At 36.7% G+C, this 20191-nt stretch overlaps 2 protein-coding genes across 2 annotated transcripts in view; both read left to right on the forward strand.

Moving 5' to 3' along the window:
- The window catches only part of p4hb (prolyl 4-hydroxylase, beta polypeptide), a 14451-nt gene extending 3662 nt beyond the window's left edge, over positions 1-10789 (forward strand). The window contains exons 3-11 of the mRNA XM_051111899.1: positions 1-55; positions 235-372; positions 5460-5564; positions 5711-5836; positions 6034-6234; positions 6431-6551; positions 7405-7586; positions 8789-8899; positions 10025-10789. The exon at positions 1-55 is cut by the window's left edge and continues 79 nt beyond it. Coding sequence (XP_050967856.1) covers positions 1-55; positions 235-372; positions 5460-5564; positions 5711-5836; positions 6034-6234; positions 6431-6551; positions 7405-7586; positions 8789-8899; positions 10025-10090 — 1105 coding nt within the window. The 3' untranslated portion in view covers positions 10091-10789. The remainder of the gene's footprint in view (positions 56-234; positions 373-5459; positions 5565-5710; positions 5837-6033; positions 6235-6430; positions 6552-7404; positions 7587-8788; positions 8900-10024) is intronic.
- A 3118-nt stretch (positions 10790-13907) lies between these two features.
- Positions 13908-15673, forward strand: ppp1r27b (protein phosphatase 1, regulatory subunit 27b). The gene is made up of 3 exons (XM_051111909.1): positions 13908-14358; positions 14649-14799; positions 15104-15673. Exons 1-3 carry the CDS (start codon positions 14124-14126, stop codon positions 15222-15224), a joined length of 507 nt encoding a protein of 168 aa, XP_050967866.1. The 5' UTR covers positions 13908-14123; the 3' UTR covers positions 15225-15673.
- Positions 15674-20191: the final 4518 nt, after the last annotated feature.

Genomic DNA, 20191 nt, shown 5'->3' on the forward strand with positions numbered 1-20191 from the left:
ACAGGCGGAGTCTCTTATTGCTGATAATGAAGTTGCAGTCATTGGCTTCTTTAAGGTAAATGTCATTCTTTTCTTCAGCTAGTTTAGTTTTGAGTGTAATATTTTATTTATTTATTTATTTATTTATTTATTTATTTATTTATTTATTTATTTATTTATTTATTTATTTATTTATTTATGTGTGTGTGTGTGTGTGTGTGTGTGTGTGTGTGTGTGTCTTTTCTCTCTCTGCAGGATGTTGAATCAGAAGATGCCAAGGCCTTCATTAAAACCGCAGAGGCTGTGGATGACATCCCCTTTGGCATCACTTCAGATGATGCAGTCTTTTCAAAGTTTGAAGTTGCCAAGGATGGTGTTGTTCTTTTTAAGAAGGTACATGTGTTCTCTACTGTTACTTTTAGGGCTGCATGATAAATCGTCATGCATTTTCCATGTGCTTCTAGTCAGTAAAACTGGTTCTGTGATTTAGTAGTAAATCTCCATCATGTGCGTTCAGGCGGAGCGGCAATATCGCGTTCGTAATCGCAGATGAAACGCATTCGCTTATGAACGCAATTTTGCATAGCATGTCAGTGATTTATGGCTGTGTGTATTGATTGCTGCTCCAGCTGAAAGCATGTGATGGAGATTTACTATTAATCGCAGAACTGGCTTTACTGACTAGAAGCGCATGACAATTGCATGCAATTTATCGTGCAGCCCTAGTTAATTTCCTGACAGAATATCAGAGGACTTCTTAATTTTGATATATTATAAGCATTATAATTAATGGATCATAAAGCTTATAATAGTTTAATGGATAGTAGGTAGGAGTGTGACGAGATCTCATGCTCTGAGATTTCAAGACATTACTAACAATATTTCTTGTCAAGGTGAAAAACTGTCTTGCAGTATCAGCAGAATTATAAATGTGACCTTGACTTTTATGAAGTGGATAAAGAAACAAGAAGTTAATATTGTGTTAAATTGTAGGGTCAATATTATCTGTTTTGCTCAGTTTCACAATCAAAATGGTTCCAGACAAAGCCACAGCAGAACTGTTATGCATCACTTATCAACATTTCATTACTGAATGAATGAATTGCCATTCATAAAGGCGGTCACTAGCTTAGTTTTTGAATGAATCCGCCATTTGATCAAACAAAGGTTGAATGAATGACTGAATGGCATGCATTAAGACTGTGACTAGCCAACTAGCTAATAAACTGTCACTTCATATTTAGGGCCCAAGCCCTCAAAGCCTAAAAGGGCGAAGGCCCTAATAGGGCGAAGGCCCTATTGTTGTTCTCAGGATATATATATATATATATATATATATATATATATATATATATATATATATATATATATATATATATATATATTTTGGGGGCCTTAATATGCTCAAAAACTCTTGAAAATTGGCACACACATTGGAATCTGCGGTCATTAGGATGCACAAGGGAGCCGTGCGTGGCATAGGGGCTCTACGGCGCTCCCTGGAACACCTTCAGAAAACTTGATATATATCCCACACATACTTGCACGTATGCATATGAAACTCAGTACACGTATAGATCTCACCGAGACGAACAACTTTCGCACTCGGAGGTCTTTATTCTGGTCACCACCAAATTCGGTCAGTATGACCTCAAGACATTGGAGATGCTAAATTGAGGAGGGATTTATGATATCTCAAACGGTTTGAACGTGGCCAGGCGATGAAATTATGGCGAGAAATGAGAAACAGAAAATGGCTAATTGCACACATTATCTGATTCTGATGAAACTTCAGCAGTTTGTTTGCTGTATTAGGCCTATCACATAGATGTGGCTATCATGAGTCAAAGTTATATTGCCACCAACTGGCAGCAGGAGATGTGTCGTTTTCAAAATGCTTTGAAATCAGACTCTTATTTTTACTTTATTTGCTTCAAACTTCATCAGAATAATGTCAAAACATGGCCGGTGAGAATCTGTAAAGGGTTTGTTGATACATTAATTGCTGTTGCTACTTTTAGCTACAGAAACCAAACTCGGTATGTATATTGTTCTCATCAAGCCGGAGAACTTTCTAATTTACACTTATTAGCTGCGACCAACAGGAAGTCGGCTGTTTTGATTTGAACGTGGATTTTTGGAAAAATATAGCTGTGAATTAATGTATACTAGTCTTTCAAAAATCATGGAATTCACAACAATATGATGCCAAGATACTAAAGATGCTAAATTGCGAAATTTGGGATATCTTGAACTGTTTTGACGTGGTGATTTATTAAAGTAGCCGTAAAAAAGTGAACCATAATTTTCTTATGTCTTTAAAGTGCAGCATCCCAAACATTTTGAAATGTTTTTTTCATACAGATAACTAGTCATTCTAAGAAAAAAATGCTTAGTTCCACTGATAATAAAATGATCTACTAAAAATAGAAAATTAAAAAACTATTAAACATCTGATCTCACTCTAACTCCATGTGAGTGTGGGGGTTGGGGTTGTGTGTGTGTGTGTGTGTGTGTGTGAGAGAGGGAGAGAGAGCGCGTTTAAAATGCATTATCCTAACTCTTCACAACTTTTTACATATGAAAAACAAGGCATTCTTAGGAAATATGTTTGTCATGTTTTCAGAGAACGCAAAAACATTTAAAATATCACACATGTAAACTGGCAGAGGAAGACTGCAATACCAAGGATGAACACAAGATGACCTCATAGGATTAGGAATCTTTTTAACTAATCCTATCAGCTCAATCTCATTGTATCAGAATGACTTAAAAGCATTTTGCTTTTGACCCTTTCAATGCTGTAACTCTTCAGTCCAAACTGCCACAGGGTTACTGTAAATGCACGTGCCTGCTGGGCACCATTTTCCTGATGGCACCAGGGTGACGGTTGCGCTGATGGCTCGGGCCCGTCATCGCTGCTTGCAGCTATATTTCAGTATTAATGTTTTAAATGCCTATGTGTTATCATTATTTATGCAATGCTGAACCAAAATATTTCTAAAGCTAATTTTTGTGGTGTCTGTTTAATTCTATACTTATCTAACACAATGGGTCTCATTTATGAAAGGAACGTACAACAGATTAATATAGACGTTAGCGGTGGCTACAATCAAATCTCACATTTGGTCTTGGCTAATGTATGCAAGTTTTGAGTTAGTCTGAACTTGTGTGCAGCATAAATCTGACAGAAATGTATAATGACAGCATTTTGTTAATTTAGATCTTTATTTTATTAAATCTAACTGATTGCACAGGCGGTTTTTGGTTGGGTATCGTTTCTCCATGTCGTAAACTCTAGGTGCAGGGCTTCTAAACAGGGGTGTTTTTAGGGGCGTGATATTCAAATGACGATTGTATTTAGCCGCCGCATTTATCTGGATTGGCGGCATACAAATGTTTCATGAATCACACGTGAACCCTGTTGTAAGTTGATTTGTGTGCTCTGATCTGTGCTTGTTTGTATGTTGGATTGATAAATGAGGCCCAGTAACTTTAAATGATCTTTTGAGGTGTATTTTGTAATTAATTTAATTCTATTGAAATATCATGCAAGTAATTTGATTTAAAAAGAAAAAAAAAATCACATGATAGTCCTTTGTTAAAGTTGTGCAAAGAAGTATAGCTAATAGGTCACCGCTTTAAGTTAGAGCTATGCGTGGCACCTGCACGGTTATAAGGTCTGTTGAGACTGCTGTGGCAAAAACGTTTACAGTGCTTGGATATTGTTCTTTTACTGCATATGATGATTCATACACAAAGCAGAACTGAAGAATTTTCAAAGTGCACCTGCATTGTTTAGCATTTTGTCGAAAAAGATTGCTTAATAATGTGATTTTCAGCAGTGGAACCCAAGATCTTGGTTCTATACCAGGCCCAAAAATTTATTGCGGCCCTAAGTAGTACAACTTGACACATCACAGGGGATCAAAACAATCACAATCTTTTTCAAACCTTTTCTGAATTAAACTCACAAGGAGGTGATAATATTATATCAACTAAATGTCAGGGCCTATAAAATCCATAAGAGTCCGTAATTTTTTCGAGTCCTCAGTTCAGCCACGGTAACATGATCCTGCTGCACCTATGATAGTCTCATCTGGCAACTCTGCTGTTGCTATTATTGGTCTTTGCTCGGCCGTGCAGAGAATTTGGTTTTCTGGTTCTTGCTGGTTCAAGCAGACAGCAGATCTCCCCCTTGACCTTTGAATGTAGTAGCAATGATGCTCTCGTTTATCGGGGTTAGTGAAATGTTTTGTCAGCCCATTAATCATTATTGTGCATCTTCCTAGAAAACAAATAATTTTAAAGGGGCGTTAAGACACTCTTTACACATTGCTTAGAGTTGAGCGCCACATGCGTGAATTTACTCAAAGAGCCAAGGTAGCCAAACTCTCAATGCCTTTGTCCAACTGTCATGTAGCACTAGTAGGTTGATTTATAGTACACCGATTATGTATTTGCGTCATTGCTTAGGAGTCCTCTTGATGTCACCTGAAAAGAAGGATCAAATAAATGTCTGTTTATTTATTTATTTTTTTAAGGAAATTAATACTTTTATTCAGCAAGGACATTTCATATTGATCAAAAGCGATAAATATTTTGTAACAATGTACGTCTTTACTATCTTGAATAAATGCTGTTCTTTTATCATTTTATTCATTAAAAAATCCTGATAAAATGATTACAGGTTCCAAAAAATCTTAAGCAGCTCAACTGTTTCCAACATTGATAATAAATCAGCGTATTAGAATGATTTCTGAATGATTGTGAGACACTGAAGTCTGTAGTAGTGGCTGATGAAAATTTAGCTTTGCCACCACAGGAATATAAATGATCATTTAAAGTGTAATCCAATGGAAAACCATTATATTAAATTGTAATATTACACAATATTGCTGTTTTCTATGTTATCCATGATCAAATAAATGTAGTCTTGGTGAGCTAAACATGGAGCTGAGGTCTTGTGGTAATTATCATGATCCTAGGCACTACCTGATTGGCCTGGGTCTCCCAACCCAAGTCTGTTAACGTATCATTATGTTTAAACACATTAGACATCAATAGGGTTCCTGTGGTCATGAGAAAAAAAAATGTGTGAAAGGATGTGCTTTAAATGTTTAATCAACAATGGGATAAATTTCTCATTGACCCTTTCACTAAAGAGGCTTTTAGGTTCCTGTGTCTTAGTGCCCACACGCAAACACACTATGAGGCAGTAAGGACAATGAATTTCATTCCAGAATGCAGCTGCTATCTTTGTGTGCTATTAATGCCCACTGCATGTGTCGAATCTAGAATATCCGCTGCCCTGTGGCCAACATTTGCAGTCACGTTTCTATGCTTGAGTTTCCTAATTAACACTCAATTACAGTGAATTTTGTTGCTATATACACAGAAATTCAGTGCATCAAAGTTAAATAAGAATCTTTCTGTCTCTCTCTTTCTCGGTTTCATTCATTCTTTTGTTCGTTTTTCAGTTTGATGAGGGTCGCAATACATTTGATGGAGAGATCAGCAAAGAAAAGCTACTAGCCTTCATCAAGGCCAACCAACTTCCCCTGGTCATTGAGTTTACAGAGCAGGTACACTTTTTATTCACACTTGTCTTGATGTATATTGCCATTACAGATGTGTGTTTGACCTGTTGCATATAGGACTCAAGTTGGGCTATTTAATGCATTTTTGTAAGATTGTGGGGGATTCTGAGATTCTTCTTTTTCATTTACAGACTGCTCCAAAAATCTTTGGAGGTGACATCAAGTCCCACATCCTGATGTTTGTGCCCAAAACAGCCACAGACTTCCAGAATAAGATGGACCAATTTAAAAAAGCAGCTGAGGGCTTCAAAGGCAAGGTGGGTATTTTTTATGTATGTATGTATGTGTATATGTATATGTGTATATATATGTATATGTGTGTGTGTGTATATTATATTATATAATATTATATTATATTATATTATATTATATTGTTTTGTTTTTTGTTTTTAACTGTGTTAATGTGTGTTTTCAGGGATACATTAGAATTTAACTTAATTCTTTTTCTCCACAGATTCTCTTCATCTTTATTGACAGTGATGTGGATGATAATCAGCGAATTCTGGAGTTCTTTGGTCTTAAGAAGGAAGAGTGCCCAGCGATTCGCCTCATTACCCTAGAGGAAGAGATGACCAAATACAAACCAGAAACCTCAGAAATCACAGCAGAGAACATCATCACCTTCTGCACAGCCTTCACAGAGGGAAAACTTAAGGTGGCTGAGAATTTTGTTTGGGTTTAGGTTTAAATGTCGGTAAAGTAAATGTGAAAATGAGTCTTTGTTAGATTTAGTAATTACTTAAAATTGGCACTTAAATAACAAAGGAAATGTTTTCTGTCTTTTTGGAATGATTGATTGTGTGTGTGTGTGTGTGTGTGTGTGTGTTTTGAATGATTGTAATGTCTTTCAGCCTCATTTGATGAGTCAGGACATTCCTGACGACTGGGATAAGAACCCTGTCAAGGTCCTGGTGGGCAAAAACTTTGAAGAGGTTGCCTTCAACCCTGCCAAGAATGTCTTTGTAGAGTTTTGTACGTACTGTCTCTGTTTAAAACTATCTTTAGTTAGATTTAAGGTCTGTAATATTAAATGTTGTCTTCCATTAGCTGTTTGAACACTCAAAGAACAGCGGGATCTTTGATTGCTCATCCCGGCATTGTAAACACAAGATTCCTGTATCTGTCCAAAAGCATGCTGCTAATCCTGGCACAGGCGCCCACATGGTACTTAGGGGAGCTCTCCTTCCTATATACTCTTAAATTTGCTATAATGGGAAAGAGCAGGAAATGCTGAGATCATTTTGACTCTAGAGATATTTATAGCAAACTGCTTCCCAAACAAGCATGTCTGACTATGAGGATGGTAAGGGACTTTTATTTACATGGCTATGAGGGACTTTCTAATAAATGATGGCAGTCTTGAAGGGTAGAAGGGGTTTATTTTTCATGTTATTGAGGGCATTAGAATGGCTGTTGGGTTTCCAAAATGTTTGTAGTATAATTAAAGTGATAGTTCAATCAAAAATGACAGTTCTGTCATTTATTGACTTTGATTCATGATTTACTTCTGTAGGACACGAAAGAATACATGTATAATCTATATGCAAATCCAGTGGTTATACCAAATTAAATGGATTAGTTACTGTCTAATTTTGGTCTATTTATCATTCTAAGTGATCATAATGCTGACAGTGAAGTTGATAATGATAAAGACTTGCATTAAAACACTAGGGGTGTGTAGATTAGTACGTTATTTCGACTAAAATTGTACTAGTGCGGTTTCAGTGAGAAAATTGCTGTTATAGTCGACTGAAATCGAAATTTGGAGTGTGCTTTTTAATAATAACCAATTATTTTGTATTCGGTTTGCTTTTTCTTTATCCAGATGCCCCATGGTGTGGTCACTGTAAGCAGCTGGCACCCATCTGGGATCAGTTGGGTGAGAAATTCAAAGATAATGCAAACGTTGTTGTGGCCAAGATGGATTCCACAGCCAATGAGATTGAAGCTGTCAAAGTGCATAGCTTCCCCACGCTTAAATTCTTCCCTGCTGGTGATGACCGTAAGGTAAGGCCATAAGACAGTTTGCTTTTGGTAATATGATTTAAAAAAAAAAAAAAAAAAAAAACACTTTAAGCAACTGCAGTTTTCAGATCATAGATATGGTACACATAGAGTTGGTCTGTACGCATGTATGATATTCTTACTTTCACTGCTTTGTGATTTTAAGCAAGCATTAATGCAAGAAACCCTATGGAGTTGTTTCAATGTCAACTCTTTTTATCAATATCCGTATCAACGGTTTTTGATATTAATGATTAAATCAGAGATGTTAAGTTCAAATGAAGTTCCAACAGGGTATTTTGTTACTTACTAAAGGGTGAAATATTATTTGTTACTGACATAAATAGTGGAAAACATGTCTTTATAACTCAATGCATTAGGCTGAACATTTTAAACCAATTGATTACAATGGCTGATTAAAAACAGTGAGTAATTGGGTAAGTTTTTGCCTACATTAGCCAGCCCTAAATTCTTTGTGTATATTTTTCTATTGAAGTATTCAGCTGATGTTATTAATGCACTAGGCCTATTTAATTGACATAATTAGCCTCAATTCTTCTATATCGGAGAAGGCAACAGAGGATGACTCTTTCCTTAAGTTCCTGAGCCAAGAATAATTTCAGAAATAATTATCGATAAAGTTTAGTAAATGTCATTTAAAAACAGTATATAGATTTTTGGCAAAGGTGTTTTTTTTTATAATATGTGGGTTTATGTATATCAGTACAGTTGAATCATCGTCTGTAGTATATTACTATATACAATCATGTTAGAAAGCTAATGTCTTCCATTCTTTAAATGTGGTGAAAACCAATGCAGTTTCCTGGTCTAGCAAATACCACCCCCACCCCTGCCCCCCCCTTTTTTGTTTTCATTTGGATGCTGATCTGGCAAGGCAATTTGCTGATAACAATTTGTCTACAGATTTAGAAGCGTTCAGATATAGCTTGCCTCACGACACGTGAAAAGGAAACGAGACACTCTCGACCCAGTGAATTCACCCCTTGTCTAGATCCTGAGAGCTCTGGAGGTGCTGCATGGATGTAATTCTAAAAAATACCTAACCTCATCCTCAGTCCAAAATTTGTTTTGAGGAAATAGAGCACCGAATAGAAGACCTGTTGACAAGACCATTGTTTAGTTATAGTAAAAAATGTTTATTTTGAATTAAATGTTTATTTTTCCTTTTCCCCTCTTTCTATAAGGTAATTGACTACAATGGTGAGAGAACGTTAGATGGATTCACAAAGTTTTTGGAGAGCGGAGGAAAAGAAGGTGGGGCACCAGCAGGAGATGATGAGGACGAGGAATCTGATGTATGTATAATTTGATTGCAACCTAATTTTTCTGTCATAATTTGGTTTAACTTCATTGAATTGTTAGTTTCCATACCATAAGTAATTTCAGTTGAAAATCTGGCAGCTTGGGCTACAGAATAGTCTCTTTCTGCTTGGTTCATATGTTACTTCAGTAATTAGACTTTTGGAAGTGTTATGCATGTACACTTGAATAAATGGGAGAAAAAAAATGATACAATGACCTAAAGCTGATACTTCACCAATAAGTAGTATAAAATTGGTTGTAAGCTTAAAGAGTTTGATTATGGAGCTACAGTTGTTTGCTGTCTGTCTTATGGGCATTCCTGGCTCTGGTCCTCTGCAGTGGGTAAAAGACCCTCCTGCAAATCTGTCAAACAGGCACTTGCCAAGAGTCTCAGTGATGCATAGTCCACTGATGTGGCCCAGTTTCTCCATCAAACTTATAGTTTTTGTTTGATTTGGGGTGATGCAAGAGTATAGTACACCCTCTCATCATTCTTCCTTTACTACCTGCCAAATTGTCTTGCTGGCTTCACTGATGGCCCCTTTTTTTTTTTTTTTTCCTTTTCCCTTTTCCTCTCTAAACCTTTTGGCTCAATGATTCTGGAGTTTCTCGCACCGTTTAGGCACAATCCAGGACCACATAAATCCATCCAGAGGAATGCTTCTAGGAAGTTTAAATTTAGAACATTATCATTGCCACATGCCCAACACAACTGTTATTGCTGTTTACCTTCCAGTTTCCCCACCCCATGATTTCCCCCTTCCCCACCACTACTGACAGGACTAAGTCAGTCAACACTAGTTAGTCCGCACGTCCCAGCTATGAGGAAAGGGCTTTGCAACCGAACACTGTTGGTGATAACAGATCCCAGCCTCTATGAACCTCTCATGTCGGTCGTGCTTGTTTTGCTGCAAGGATTACTGGCATGTTTGTGTGCAGGGCAGATTTGTTTTGATGAATTGAAGTCATGCTAGTGCACTTGGCCTTCTGGTAGGGATGACCATGATTGGGCGTGAAAACCGTTGTTTCTGTGGGCAAATATCAAAGTTGTTGCCATTGTACTAAAATGTGTCTGTATTTACATGTATTTTAAAAAGAATATCTTGCTCTTTCCACAGGATCTGGATCTTGATGATGTAGAGGAGGATGATTCGGATGTGGAAGAGGGACACGATGAGTTATAAGAGTCAGGAGGAAAAGGCGAGACAAACCCCTTCACCACCACCACCTCCACTTTAAACCTCCCTGTCTGTGAACACTAAAGCTTTTCCTAACTAATCCAACAGCCACTGGGCGTTACAGGGTCCTTTGTCAGCCAGTATTCATTACCAGTCCAGCCCAACCATCGGCAGCCCAGAGAAGTGCCTCTCTGCCCACAACAACTTTATCTCTTTAAAGTGTTCTACTGTACAGTTCTTTTGGCATTTAAAATGTATTTGGTTTTTAGGTTTAATTCTAATGGTAACCTGTTGAACTGCTCTTTATACCTGCCCACTACCTCCTTTTGTCATCCGGGGGCACAGTGTTAAGATGTTGCAGTTTAATACTGGAAATACTCTCCTGATGAAGGAGGGGAAAAAAACAGTTATTCTGCCTTAATTCTGATAAGAATGAGTGGACATTTCAGGGCAGTGGGGCTATATGTCATTCACCGTTGGGTGGAAATAAAATTATAATGGCTGCTATTACAGTACGAACAAAACTTAGCCGAGACCAAACTGAGGTACCTTCCCTGTTTCATTAGACAAACTGCATTTTCATATTCCTTCTTTTCCAAATTAACACCTGCTACTGAATTATTTTTAAAGATGTAAAAGTGGAGAGCTTGTTTTATTTAATTTTATATTTCAATTATTTTTTTTTTTTTTTTTTTTTTTTTATAATCTTCCATACTTAAGGGCCCAGAAACAGCACTTTTGTTGAATTACCTGGGGCAGAGTTGGCCCTCTCAGCTTTCTGGTCATCTGGGAGGATGATTTGAAACATTGTTTTGCACTTCATTCAGTGCCATCAGAGATTCCATATCAGTTACTGAAATGAAGATATATGATCTTGTAAGGACAATAACTCTCCCATACCCTTCCTGCTTTCCATCACTTTAGTGGAAGATTCCTTCCACTTGGAGGTGTGATGCCAGTTGATGATGTCTGAGTGGTCAGTGTGACAGGGAGGAGAAAGTGTGCTTGTAACCAACTTAATCAGTCTTTTCTCCTCCTTACGCCAGGGTTCAGGGTTGTGAGTGTATGTGTGATTTGGTTAACCCTCATGTTGTCTGTCTTTATTTTTCTAGGAGGGGTGAATTTCAGGGGTGATGTTTAAAGAAAGGGAGGGTTTAGGAATTCTACTGGGAGGGATTTGGGATTTGAAATTAGACAACATGTTTGAGACAAAGCATTCCATTGCATTTAAATTGACTAAAGTAAACTGGTGGCCAAATAAACAACAAAATGGTGATAAATGTGTTTGTGTTTTTTCTTCTTACTTTGTATTTTAAAATTACTGACTCAGTTGACATAATTCAATATGTGCAATGTGTGCAATTTTGTAAAAACCTTTCTTTTAATGCATTTGTACATGCAGTGCACAGCATAAATGAGTAAACCCCCTCTGATTAAATGTAAAATATGTATTTTCTTAATGTTCACTAACATAATTCTTAGAACGATGGCAAAATTGAAATGTATTAAATATATTCTTAATAAAAACAGGGAAATATGTTGTTAACATCTGTAAAATGAGTAACTTAGCCAATTTAGTTTAAAAGAAGGATTGCAGAAATGAATATACCCTAGATTTAATTCAACAAAGTGTAATATTCTAGTACCTAGTATGTCCTCCCTAAATCAAAGTACACTGCTCTGACCCTTCATGGCACTGAGTGTAAAAGTTCATGACAAATTTTCACATCTGTCCTGTTTAACTCCTGGAGGGTGACCTCCTTAAATGCCCTGGTTTTTAATGGGGAGTGTTGCTCAGCACGTCTCTACAGAATCCCCCACAGCTGCTCAAGAGTGATAATATTGGGTGAAATACATGTCCACTGAAGGATTTTTACCTTGGGAGAGTGAATATCTACACTGTCATGTTGAAAAAATGCCCAACAATGCAGGGAATGAGGAGAGGGTCTTCAGTTTTAGGTTTTTGTATTACATCACACACTGGTGTGTGAATTTATGATAGCATTGGCAAAGTACAACTCCCTCACACCTTCAGCACTCATAAATCCCTATATAAGAACTTTACTACCATGGAACGTCACTCACTGTGGTAACCAGGTACTTCTCCTCTAGCAACACCATAACATTTTGGATGCTGTTAGATCTGTAATGATTGACTTATGAGTATGGATTCCCAGAAGGCTAAAGAAAAAGCTAAATGTGTTTATTGTGCTTTGGCTACAGTAAGTAGTTCTGGTGTGGATAAACAACCAAACATGTCACTTCTGCAGGCTGGATCTTACTCTGTAAGATAAAGTGTCACTCTTTCCATAGCTTTTGCTGGCTCCGAGACACTTGTTTCTCCTGCTCTTTTTGTAGCAAAAACTAATCACTAAATGAAAGCTTAAAGTGATAACCTAATTATTTCAGAGGCCTTTTCACAAGTCCATTTTTTTTAAATTTCTGTGTTACTTTTGCTACATTTTCACACTTAACAGTTTGGTATCCCTCTTGTACCATTGTCCTCTTTTGTGCTAAGAAATAAATCTCCTGACTGTTCTCTCTCAAGTGGTTTCATTGTTGTCAGCATTAAGTCTGAGTATGATTCAGTGGGATATGTAACACTTTTGTCAAGAAATCACTTACCTTTAAAAATTCTTATTTAACATTCATACCCATTGATCAAAACTTGCCTTTAAGTTACACCAGAAATTTTTAATAGTTTTATTTAGTAACATTTAGTAACTAAGCATTTTATCACTTATATAAAAATTGTCAATTGTATTTTCCTGAATTATTTTGACATTCTTCTTTGGTAACTGATCAAACAGACTTTAAGCTAGAACGAACTAGTTATTATATCCCTAAAAGAGCCCTAACATGTCTTCTAAAGAGTAATTGCTAAATTTGTTTCAGAAGGGGTGTACTCATTTATGATGTACAACAAAGACCTCACAGTGGTCATGACTGTCAAGCTAAAATAAAGAACAGCAACAAAAGTTATGCAGCCACTGAAAAGAATGGGGTTTTGGAGCTTTATTTGAAGGGAATATAGAATGGCGTAATTATGGAAATTACTCAATCTTGTCATTCCGCAAAGCTATTATATGTTTTCAAAAATGATAAATCCTCCGGACTGCTTATACTATATTTTTATAGTTTGTGTGTGTGTGTGTGTGTCATTTTTGGAGCTTGACAACTGTAAACTAAGAAGATAATATAATAGAATTAAAACGAAGGGTGAGCATTTCATGTCTCACTGGGTTTTTACCAACATTATACCTAGAAACTTCTAGAGCTGTTAGCTGAGTAATAATAGCTCACAAAATAGAAAGTCAGGTAGACTTAACAGTAGAAAAAAACTATCAGGCCTGCTGTCAGGAATCATGACATATTAATGTGATTAAACAGTGATCTGCAAATAGAGCAAGAGCATCTTTTTGCTGGCAGCCAGCAAAATGATAAACAGCCAAGCTGTTTATTCAAGTGTTATTTTTAAAATTCGAACTGTGACCGTCAACACGTCCTTCACGTTTGGAAGGCCATACCTATAAACCATTTTTATACCCTATTCACTGTGTACTAGAAATTACTGCTGGCTTCCCTGCTGTGACAACAGGAGCTGGGTTGGGGGATTTTATATGAAGAGGAGGAGGAAAGACCTGGTTCAAAGGGTGGTGTATGAAAACAAGCTGAGGTTACGTATCTCATTGCTAAGTTGGCTGAGAATCGTAGGGGTGTGACTCAAGATCACACCCACTCGTCTTCCAATTCAGTCATCTGAACTATGAGACCACAGTCTCTTAATATAGTCTAGTGGGGGGTATATATAGGGTACACATAGAGCCCTGACTTCAGACCAACTTCTGAACGACTGGGTAGGAAGGTACTCTACATCAAGAGACAACAACCAGACACAACTGAGCAGCTGCAATCGTCAAGACCAGCACCTTGGAAAAGAAAGAAATTCTGAAGACATCTGATTGCACTGAACCTTTTAGCCACATTGAGAATTAGTGCAGAATTTCTCATTCAGTCTTAGGAACAAGAACATTACAGAATGATGAAGTACTACCAGTGCCCAGTCACCCAGACCATACGTTATGAGGGGTGCAATCCAAATGCCACTGGACCAGTGTCATGCTTTCATTCACAGCCTTCTGTCAAACCTGTGCGAAATGTTCACTTTCCCAATGACATAGTCTTTCAGGATTATGTCCGCCAAGGAGAGCTGGAGAGAATTGGACGCTTCATTAGAACTAGAAGAGTGAGTCTGGACACCATCTATCATTCAGGTAGGAATATCAACTACTTGTGTACTCAACTGAATCAGCTATGGAGAGTAAATCTTTGTTCAGACTGAACTAGATACTCTACATGCAAGTAATTAAAATGCAGTTATGAACATCAAAGCATTCCCTGATCTCTAATAAAGGCTAGTTATCCTAATAATTAGCAATGCCATTTTTGTCTAGGCAGCTCTGATTATTTGACAACATAATCAAAAGTGTCTCAAGCTTTAATCCATTGATAATTGAGCTGTCTGAGCCTGTCATTTAACATTTGCTCCTTGATGATTGTCTAGGCATGGCAGCCATTCATGAAGCAGTCTTATCTGGAAACCTGGAGTGTGTAAAGCTTCTGGTAAAATATGGGGCTGACATCACTCAGAGGGACGAGGACGGATGGACTCCACTCCATATGGCCTGTAGTGATGGCTTTCCAGAAATAGCAAAGTAAGCAAATTGCTTAATTTAATGTATTATTAAGACTTCAGTAAACACAAATTAGACCTCGACATTTAATAGATGATTACTATTTAGAATACAGGAAAATAAAGACAAGCCTTTAGTGATTTCTGTTTTTTTAATAGTTCTCTATCAAAGAAAACTTTAAAGGCAAAGTGTTTCAGCAAAGAATCCTCAAGCGAGATCAAGCATTTACCAGCTGTATTCTTTGACCTCTAAAATGTGTGTGATTAGTGAAACCAAATCTATCAAGAAACTGATCATTTAAAGAAAGTTTTTCTTTTTGTTTCAGATACTTGCTTTCTTTGGGTGCAGACACTGAGGCTGAAAATGACTGTGGGGAGAAGCCTGCTGACCTTATTGACCCAGACAGCAAAGAGCTGCTTGAACTCTTCGGGGTTGGTGGTGCCTGAACTTGCCTGACACTCATGTTCTGATTACTTTCTTCTTATATGGCAGTTGCCATGTTAAAGAGATGGAGGAACAAAGGAGTGGAACAGCCCCTGTGCTGGTGGAGCTGGTATTGCAACACCTTGACAGAGTGTCTGGTTATAATTGTCTGGTCCTGCATATTTGGACCAATGACAGTGATTAGGATGTGAGTTGCACTTACCTCCACAGGAAGGAGCTCTTCCAGTGTAAACGATGCAGTGTGTTCTTGCTGTAGGCTAACAACAGTTGCAACAGCTTTTGTGTCAGTTTGTTATAATTGATGTTTTTCTATGCACTATAGTAAGAGTTTGATAAATGTGACTGTGATTGTATGTGATTTTTTTTAGCAATTTACATAAAACATGACACTGTACAGAAAGTCTTAATTTTATACATGCCTGGATTAAATGTTTTTATACCTAAATATACATTTAAAAAGCAGTGGTGTGTTTTATTTTGACTGTTGTCTGTGTCCATAGCTCCTCACACAAAATACATAAAATAATAACAATAAAACCCTAGCACTATTTACAGCTTTTCAATGTAAAATCAAACATTTGTAAATGCCACTGTTATTGAATGACATATTCTATATATTTATGTAACGCCTAATGTTTCTGAAAGCACCACATATGTGTTATAGAAATGTAAAAATTCATCTGAAAGGCACGTACGCGGCTGACAGTTGACCGTGGATGTGCTCTGCTGAACGAATCGCGAATGTGCTGTTCTGTGGGAAGTACTTTATGCGAATCGGTTCTTTTGAAACACGTGATACCTGGATCAATAAAACGATTCAGTGATTCGTCTCCGGTTACATGCGTGATTCAACTTATAGAAAACGACGTCAGCAGTTTAAGCACTAAAATTACTTTTCGACCCATTTATTTTTTCTGTAACGTGAAATTCCAGTTAGTCTTACTGACAGTTCACTCAATGGATTTTGGCTCATTTACGAGTCAGACACGTCTGAAAGAGACAGTTCCCGGTTAAATGTGGCTAAATTTCAAAATAGCGCACAATGGTCCAACTATTTCACATAAAGATGTGGTTTTGAGGAAAGCTGATGGCGAACCGATTTTTGTGGTTCATTGAAAAGATCCGATTCAACAGAATGATTCGTTCTCCAATCTGACATCACTAGACACCACAGAACACAGCAGTGTACGTTGCTTTGATAAGCGTCTTTGGCTGGGACAAAGGATTTCAAATTGTAAGTCTCAGATGCGCAGAGGTTTTAGTCACTGTAATCTTATTATATTAGCTACGTTAAATCGATCCCAGGTTTAAGTGTCGGGTTCTGTTGTGTTTTTGTCGAGGGTTTCTGTTATTTGACGTTAGCTTGCCAAGCTAGCCGGATATCATTCGCGAAGATATTTTATGTTATGCGAAAATATGAAAACACATTTGGTATTTCAGTACTATATAACAGCACGTTGGTGTATGTTTGTGAGACTGACCTTAAAGCTACGTTCGGGGTAGTTTAGATATCGTACTAGTTGGCTGTGATAGGTTTAACTTAGGTAGAATTTAAAACATAATAATGAAAAAGTCATGAATATAATATTTATACATTATTTATGATTTATATGTAATCTTGAGCACGTAAAATGCTTTAAAAACAGATCAGCTCTAAAAGCTGTTGCTACAGTTTCAGGTTTTAGCCGTCTCTTTTTGGGCTTTTGACACTTCCTAGAGAGCACTCAGATAATCATGTAATTAATTCTGTGTTGTCCATTTAACAGTAGGCTCTTTCACAGTGGATCTGTCACTAAAGTGTTTTAAATTTGATTTAATAATAGAAAACTGTTGCATAGGGATTTTGTTGTGGGCACTTCTTCATCTTTAAAATGGTTCAGAATTACAAGCAAACATCTGGAGCCTGTTCCCCAACCAACACTGAGGAACTACTCACACCAGCACATGAGGAAAATGTGCGATTCATACATTACAGTAAGTTGCCTCTTAAGAAATATTTTCAAATATCAGAGACCAATCTTTTTTGTGTGTAAGAGAAGTTTATATTTCTGGGGGAATTAGACTTTTCTATAACATAAACTGTTCTTCCATCAGCTTGGCAGCGTGTCATGAGAGAAATGCAGACTTGCCAGGGAAGTGAAAACAATAACCAGGGACCTCAGAAGTATGTGGAGAGGACACCAAACCCTGCACTAAGCTGTATGTTTATCTGGTTGATTTGTCTTGAGAATTGTATTTCGTTGTTGAAGGAACATAGAGTGATAAATAATAAATAATGGTTGAAATATTTGCCAGAGTTGTTTAAACAGATGTTCCCTTCTTTTGTCTAGGTGGATTTTTCTTAAAAACTGAATACAGTTTTATATTTTCTGATAATGTTCCTAAAGACTCACATGAAATATGATGTTGAAAATGTATGCATGCTCTCTAACGATTTGTTTCTACTTTTCAGCGTTTACACCAGTGGACTTGAATGATGTGAAAAGGAAAAACACACAAGACTCCAAAAAGTCTTTATGAAACAACTGGATTTATCTTGAATACAGACTAACACAGCAAAAATCTCTTGCCTGATGCACTGTTATTTAGGCCAATTATTTGCTGATCCCTGTTTTTTAAATGAACAGCGTTGTTCACTGATAACAGCTTTGTCCAGTGTTTAAGGACAAATAATGCTGCTTTAATGATGTCTTTATAATGTCCATTGCTTTTTATTTAGACTGCTGCAGTGATAATGTATTTTTGTAGGAGAAAAAGCCTGGATTTATCCATTGGCTTTTGGGTCATTGCAGAAAACATGCTCTGTGACCAACTAAAGTTATTACAAGATTTGTTCAGAATGATACTTTTCACAAATTTCTGAGTAGATTTTTCCTCAAATACATTTAATAACCCTAAAATCCTTTTTAGCCATTGTTAGCTCATCTTGTTTTTCTCAAGACAAGCAGATTTTTTAAAAATGCATTGGGGTATTCCTGATGTATTTTATGTTGAAGAAAAAGCCTGAGCCTATGTTACCTTATTTCAGGCATTTAATCAAAAACCTGTTGATTTTAGAACAATGGAAACCATAAACGCAAACTTTATTTCTGGGATTTGGCCTCCAAAAATGTCATCCCTACAGCACTCTATGTGAATGTAAACCAGTGTACATGTTAAAAAGCATGTCTTTTTGATATATGATTTTCAACATCAAACCAACAAAATATTTCACAAAACAAAAATTGTACTATTTTTCAGTACAGTTTTTGAATGTTGCAAGAAAAAAAGAAAACATTGAAGTAAGATTTGCTCATAGTTAACCTATTGAACCTAGAGACTAGAGAGACTTGTTTTAATGTCTTTTATGTGAATAAACTGAGGAAGTGGCCAATCTTGTCTAGCTGTCTGTGACTGAGGAAAACATATGGGAAATGTGCTAAACATTTTAATTTATGCTTTTAAAACCTTTATTTTATTTATTTATTTTTTTAAATTTATCCATCTTAAAATTTGAATTTAGCGCACAGAGAAAGACCTAAATTACTCAATTCGGTACTTTTTTTTTTTTAGAAATAGTGTTAGTGGGGCAATTTCAGTCAATGGTTCAATTTTCCTCCAACCTTATTTTTAATGCTCTGGTATAAAAAATGTTATTTTCATGTAGCACCTTTCCTCCTGATAATGTATATATTGTTTATGAAAACAATGAAATATAGACATTTCTCTCCATAGATTTTTTCATTATTTTGCCTGGTTTTTTCAACAAGCATTCAGAATTGCCATCCATGAATCTGCTTGATTAATTTTGGTTTTAGTATTGTAAAAAAAGTTTCACAAATATTAAAACACTGAATATCTTCTGTTTGGTTTACATTTATCTGTAAGAAAGGTACAGCACAAAGATTTGGAATAGATCAATGCATTGCTGAATTATTACTGTGTATAATTACATTAATGTTTTCACTTAAAAGTTGCCCATGATGGCTCAACTTACATGCGTATCGTGGTGACGAGATACATAGCAGACTGTCGTCACTAAATGGCTGGATGTCTAAGTGGTGCCCGCAGAATAACATAGGTTTCATAGACAATTGGACAAGTTTTTGGGGCAGACCTGACCTGTTGAAAAGAGATGGTCTTCATCCCTCCAGGGGTGGTGCCGCTCTTCTCTCTAGTAATATGGCATATAGTCTTAGAGTTTGCACTTGACTAACTGGAGCCCAGGTCAGGAAGCAGACAGACTGGCTAATCCGACCGTCTGCTAGCCGCCTCACGTTACCAAAATCAGTTAATTCTCAGCACATAGAGACCCTTACACCTAGATATCATGCTATAGAGACTGTGTCTGTTCCCCGAGCTAGACAATACAAAAGACGTCCAAACCAATTTAAGAGTAACAATCTAATCAACGTTCAACAAATAAAAAACTTACATAATACAGAGAAACAAATGATAAAACTTGGCCTTTTGAATATCAGGTCCCTCTCTACAAAAGCGCTTTTTGTAAATGATATGATCATTGATCATAATCTAGATGTGCTATGTTTGACAGAAACCTGGCTAAAATCAGATGATTACATTATCTTAAACGAGTCTACTCCTCATGATTACTGTTATAAACATGAGCCACGTCTAAAAGGTAAAGGGGAGGTGTTTCTACAATTTATAGCAATATTTTTAGTGTTTCACAGAGAGCGGATTTCAAGTATAACTCATTTGAAGTAATGGTGCTTCATATAACATTATCCAGAGAAACAATTGTTAATGATAAATCCCCTATGACGTTTGTACTTGCTACTGTATACAGGCCACCAGGGCACCATACAGATTTTCTTCAAGAATTTGCTGATTTTATATCTGAGCTGGTGTTGGCTACAGATAAGGTCTTAATAGTAGGTGACTTTAACATCCATGTTGATATTGAAAATGATGCGCTGGCAGCTGCATTTACAGACATTCTAAATTCTATTGGAGTTAGACAACACGT

Source organism: Labeo rohita, chromosome 6 (genome assembly GCF_022985175.1).
Source record: "Labeo rohita strain BAU-BD-2019 chromosome 6, IGBB_LRoh.1.0, whole genome shotgun sequence".
NCBI lineage: Eukaryota > Metazoa > Chordata > Actinopteri > Cypriniformes > Cyprinidae > Labeo > Labeo rohita.

What these genes read in the sequence shown, in the direction of transcription:
- ppp1r27b (XM_051111909.1), top strand. Translation starts at nt 14,124, where the DNA reads ATGATGAAGTACTACCAGTGCCCAGTCACCCAGACCATACGTTATGAG. An exon ending in GGACACCATCTATCATTCAG is followed by an intron (nt 14,359 to 14,648) that starts GTAGGAATATCA and finishes ATGATTGTCTAG; the next exon opens with GCATGGCAGCCATTCATGAA. An exon ending in GGCTTTCCAGAAATAGCAAA is followed by an intron (nt 14,800 to 15,103) that starts GTAAGCAAATTG and finishes TTTTTGTTTCAG; the next exon opens with ATACTTGCTTTCTTTGGGTG.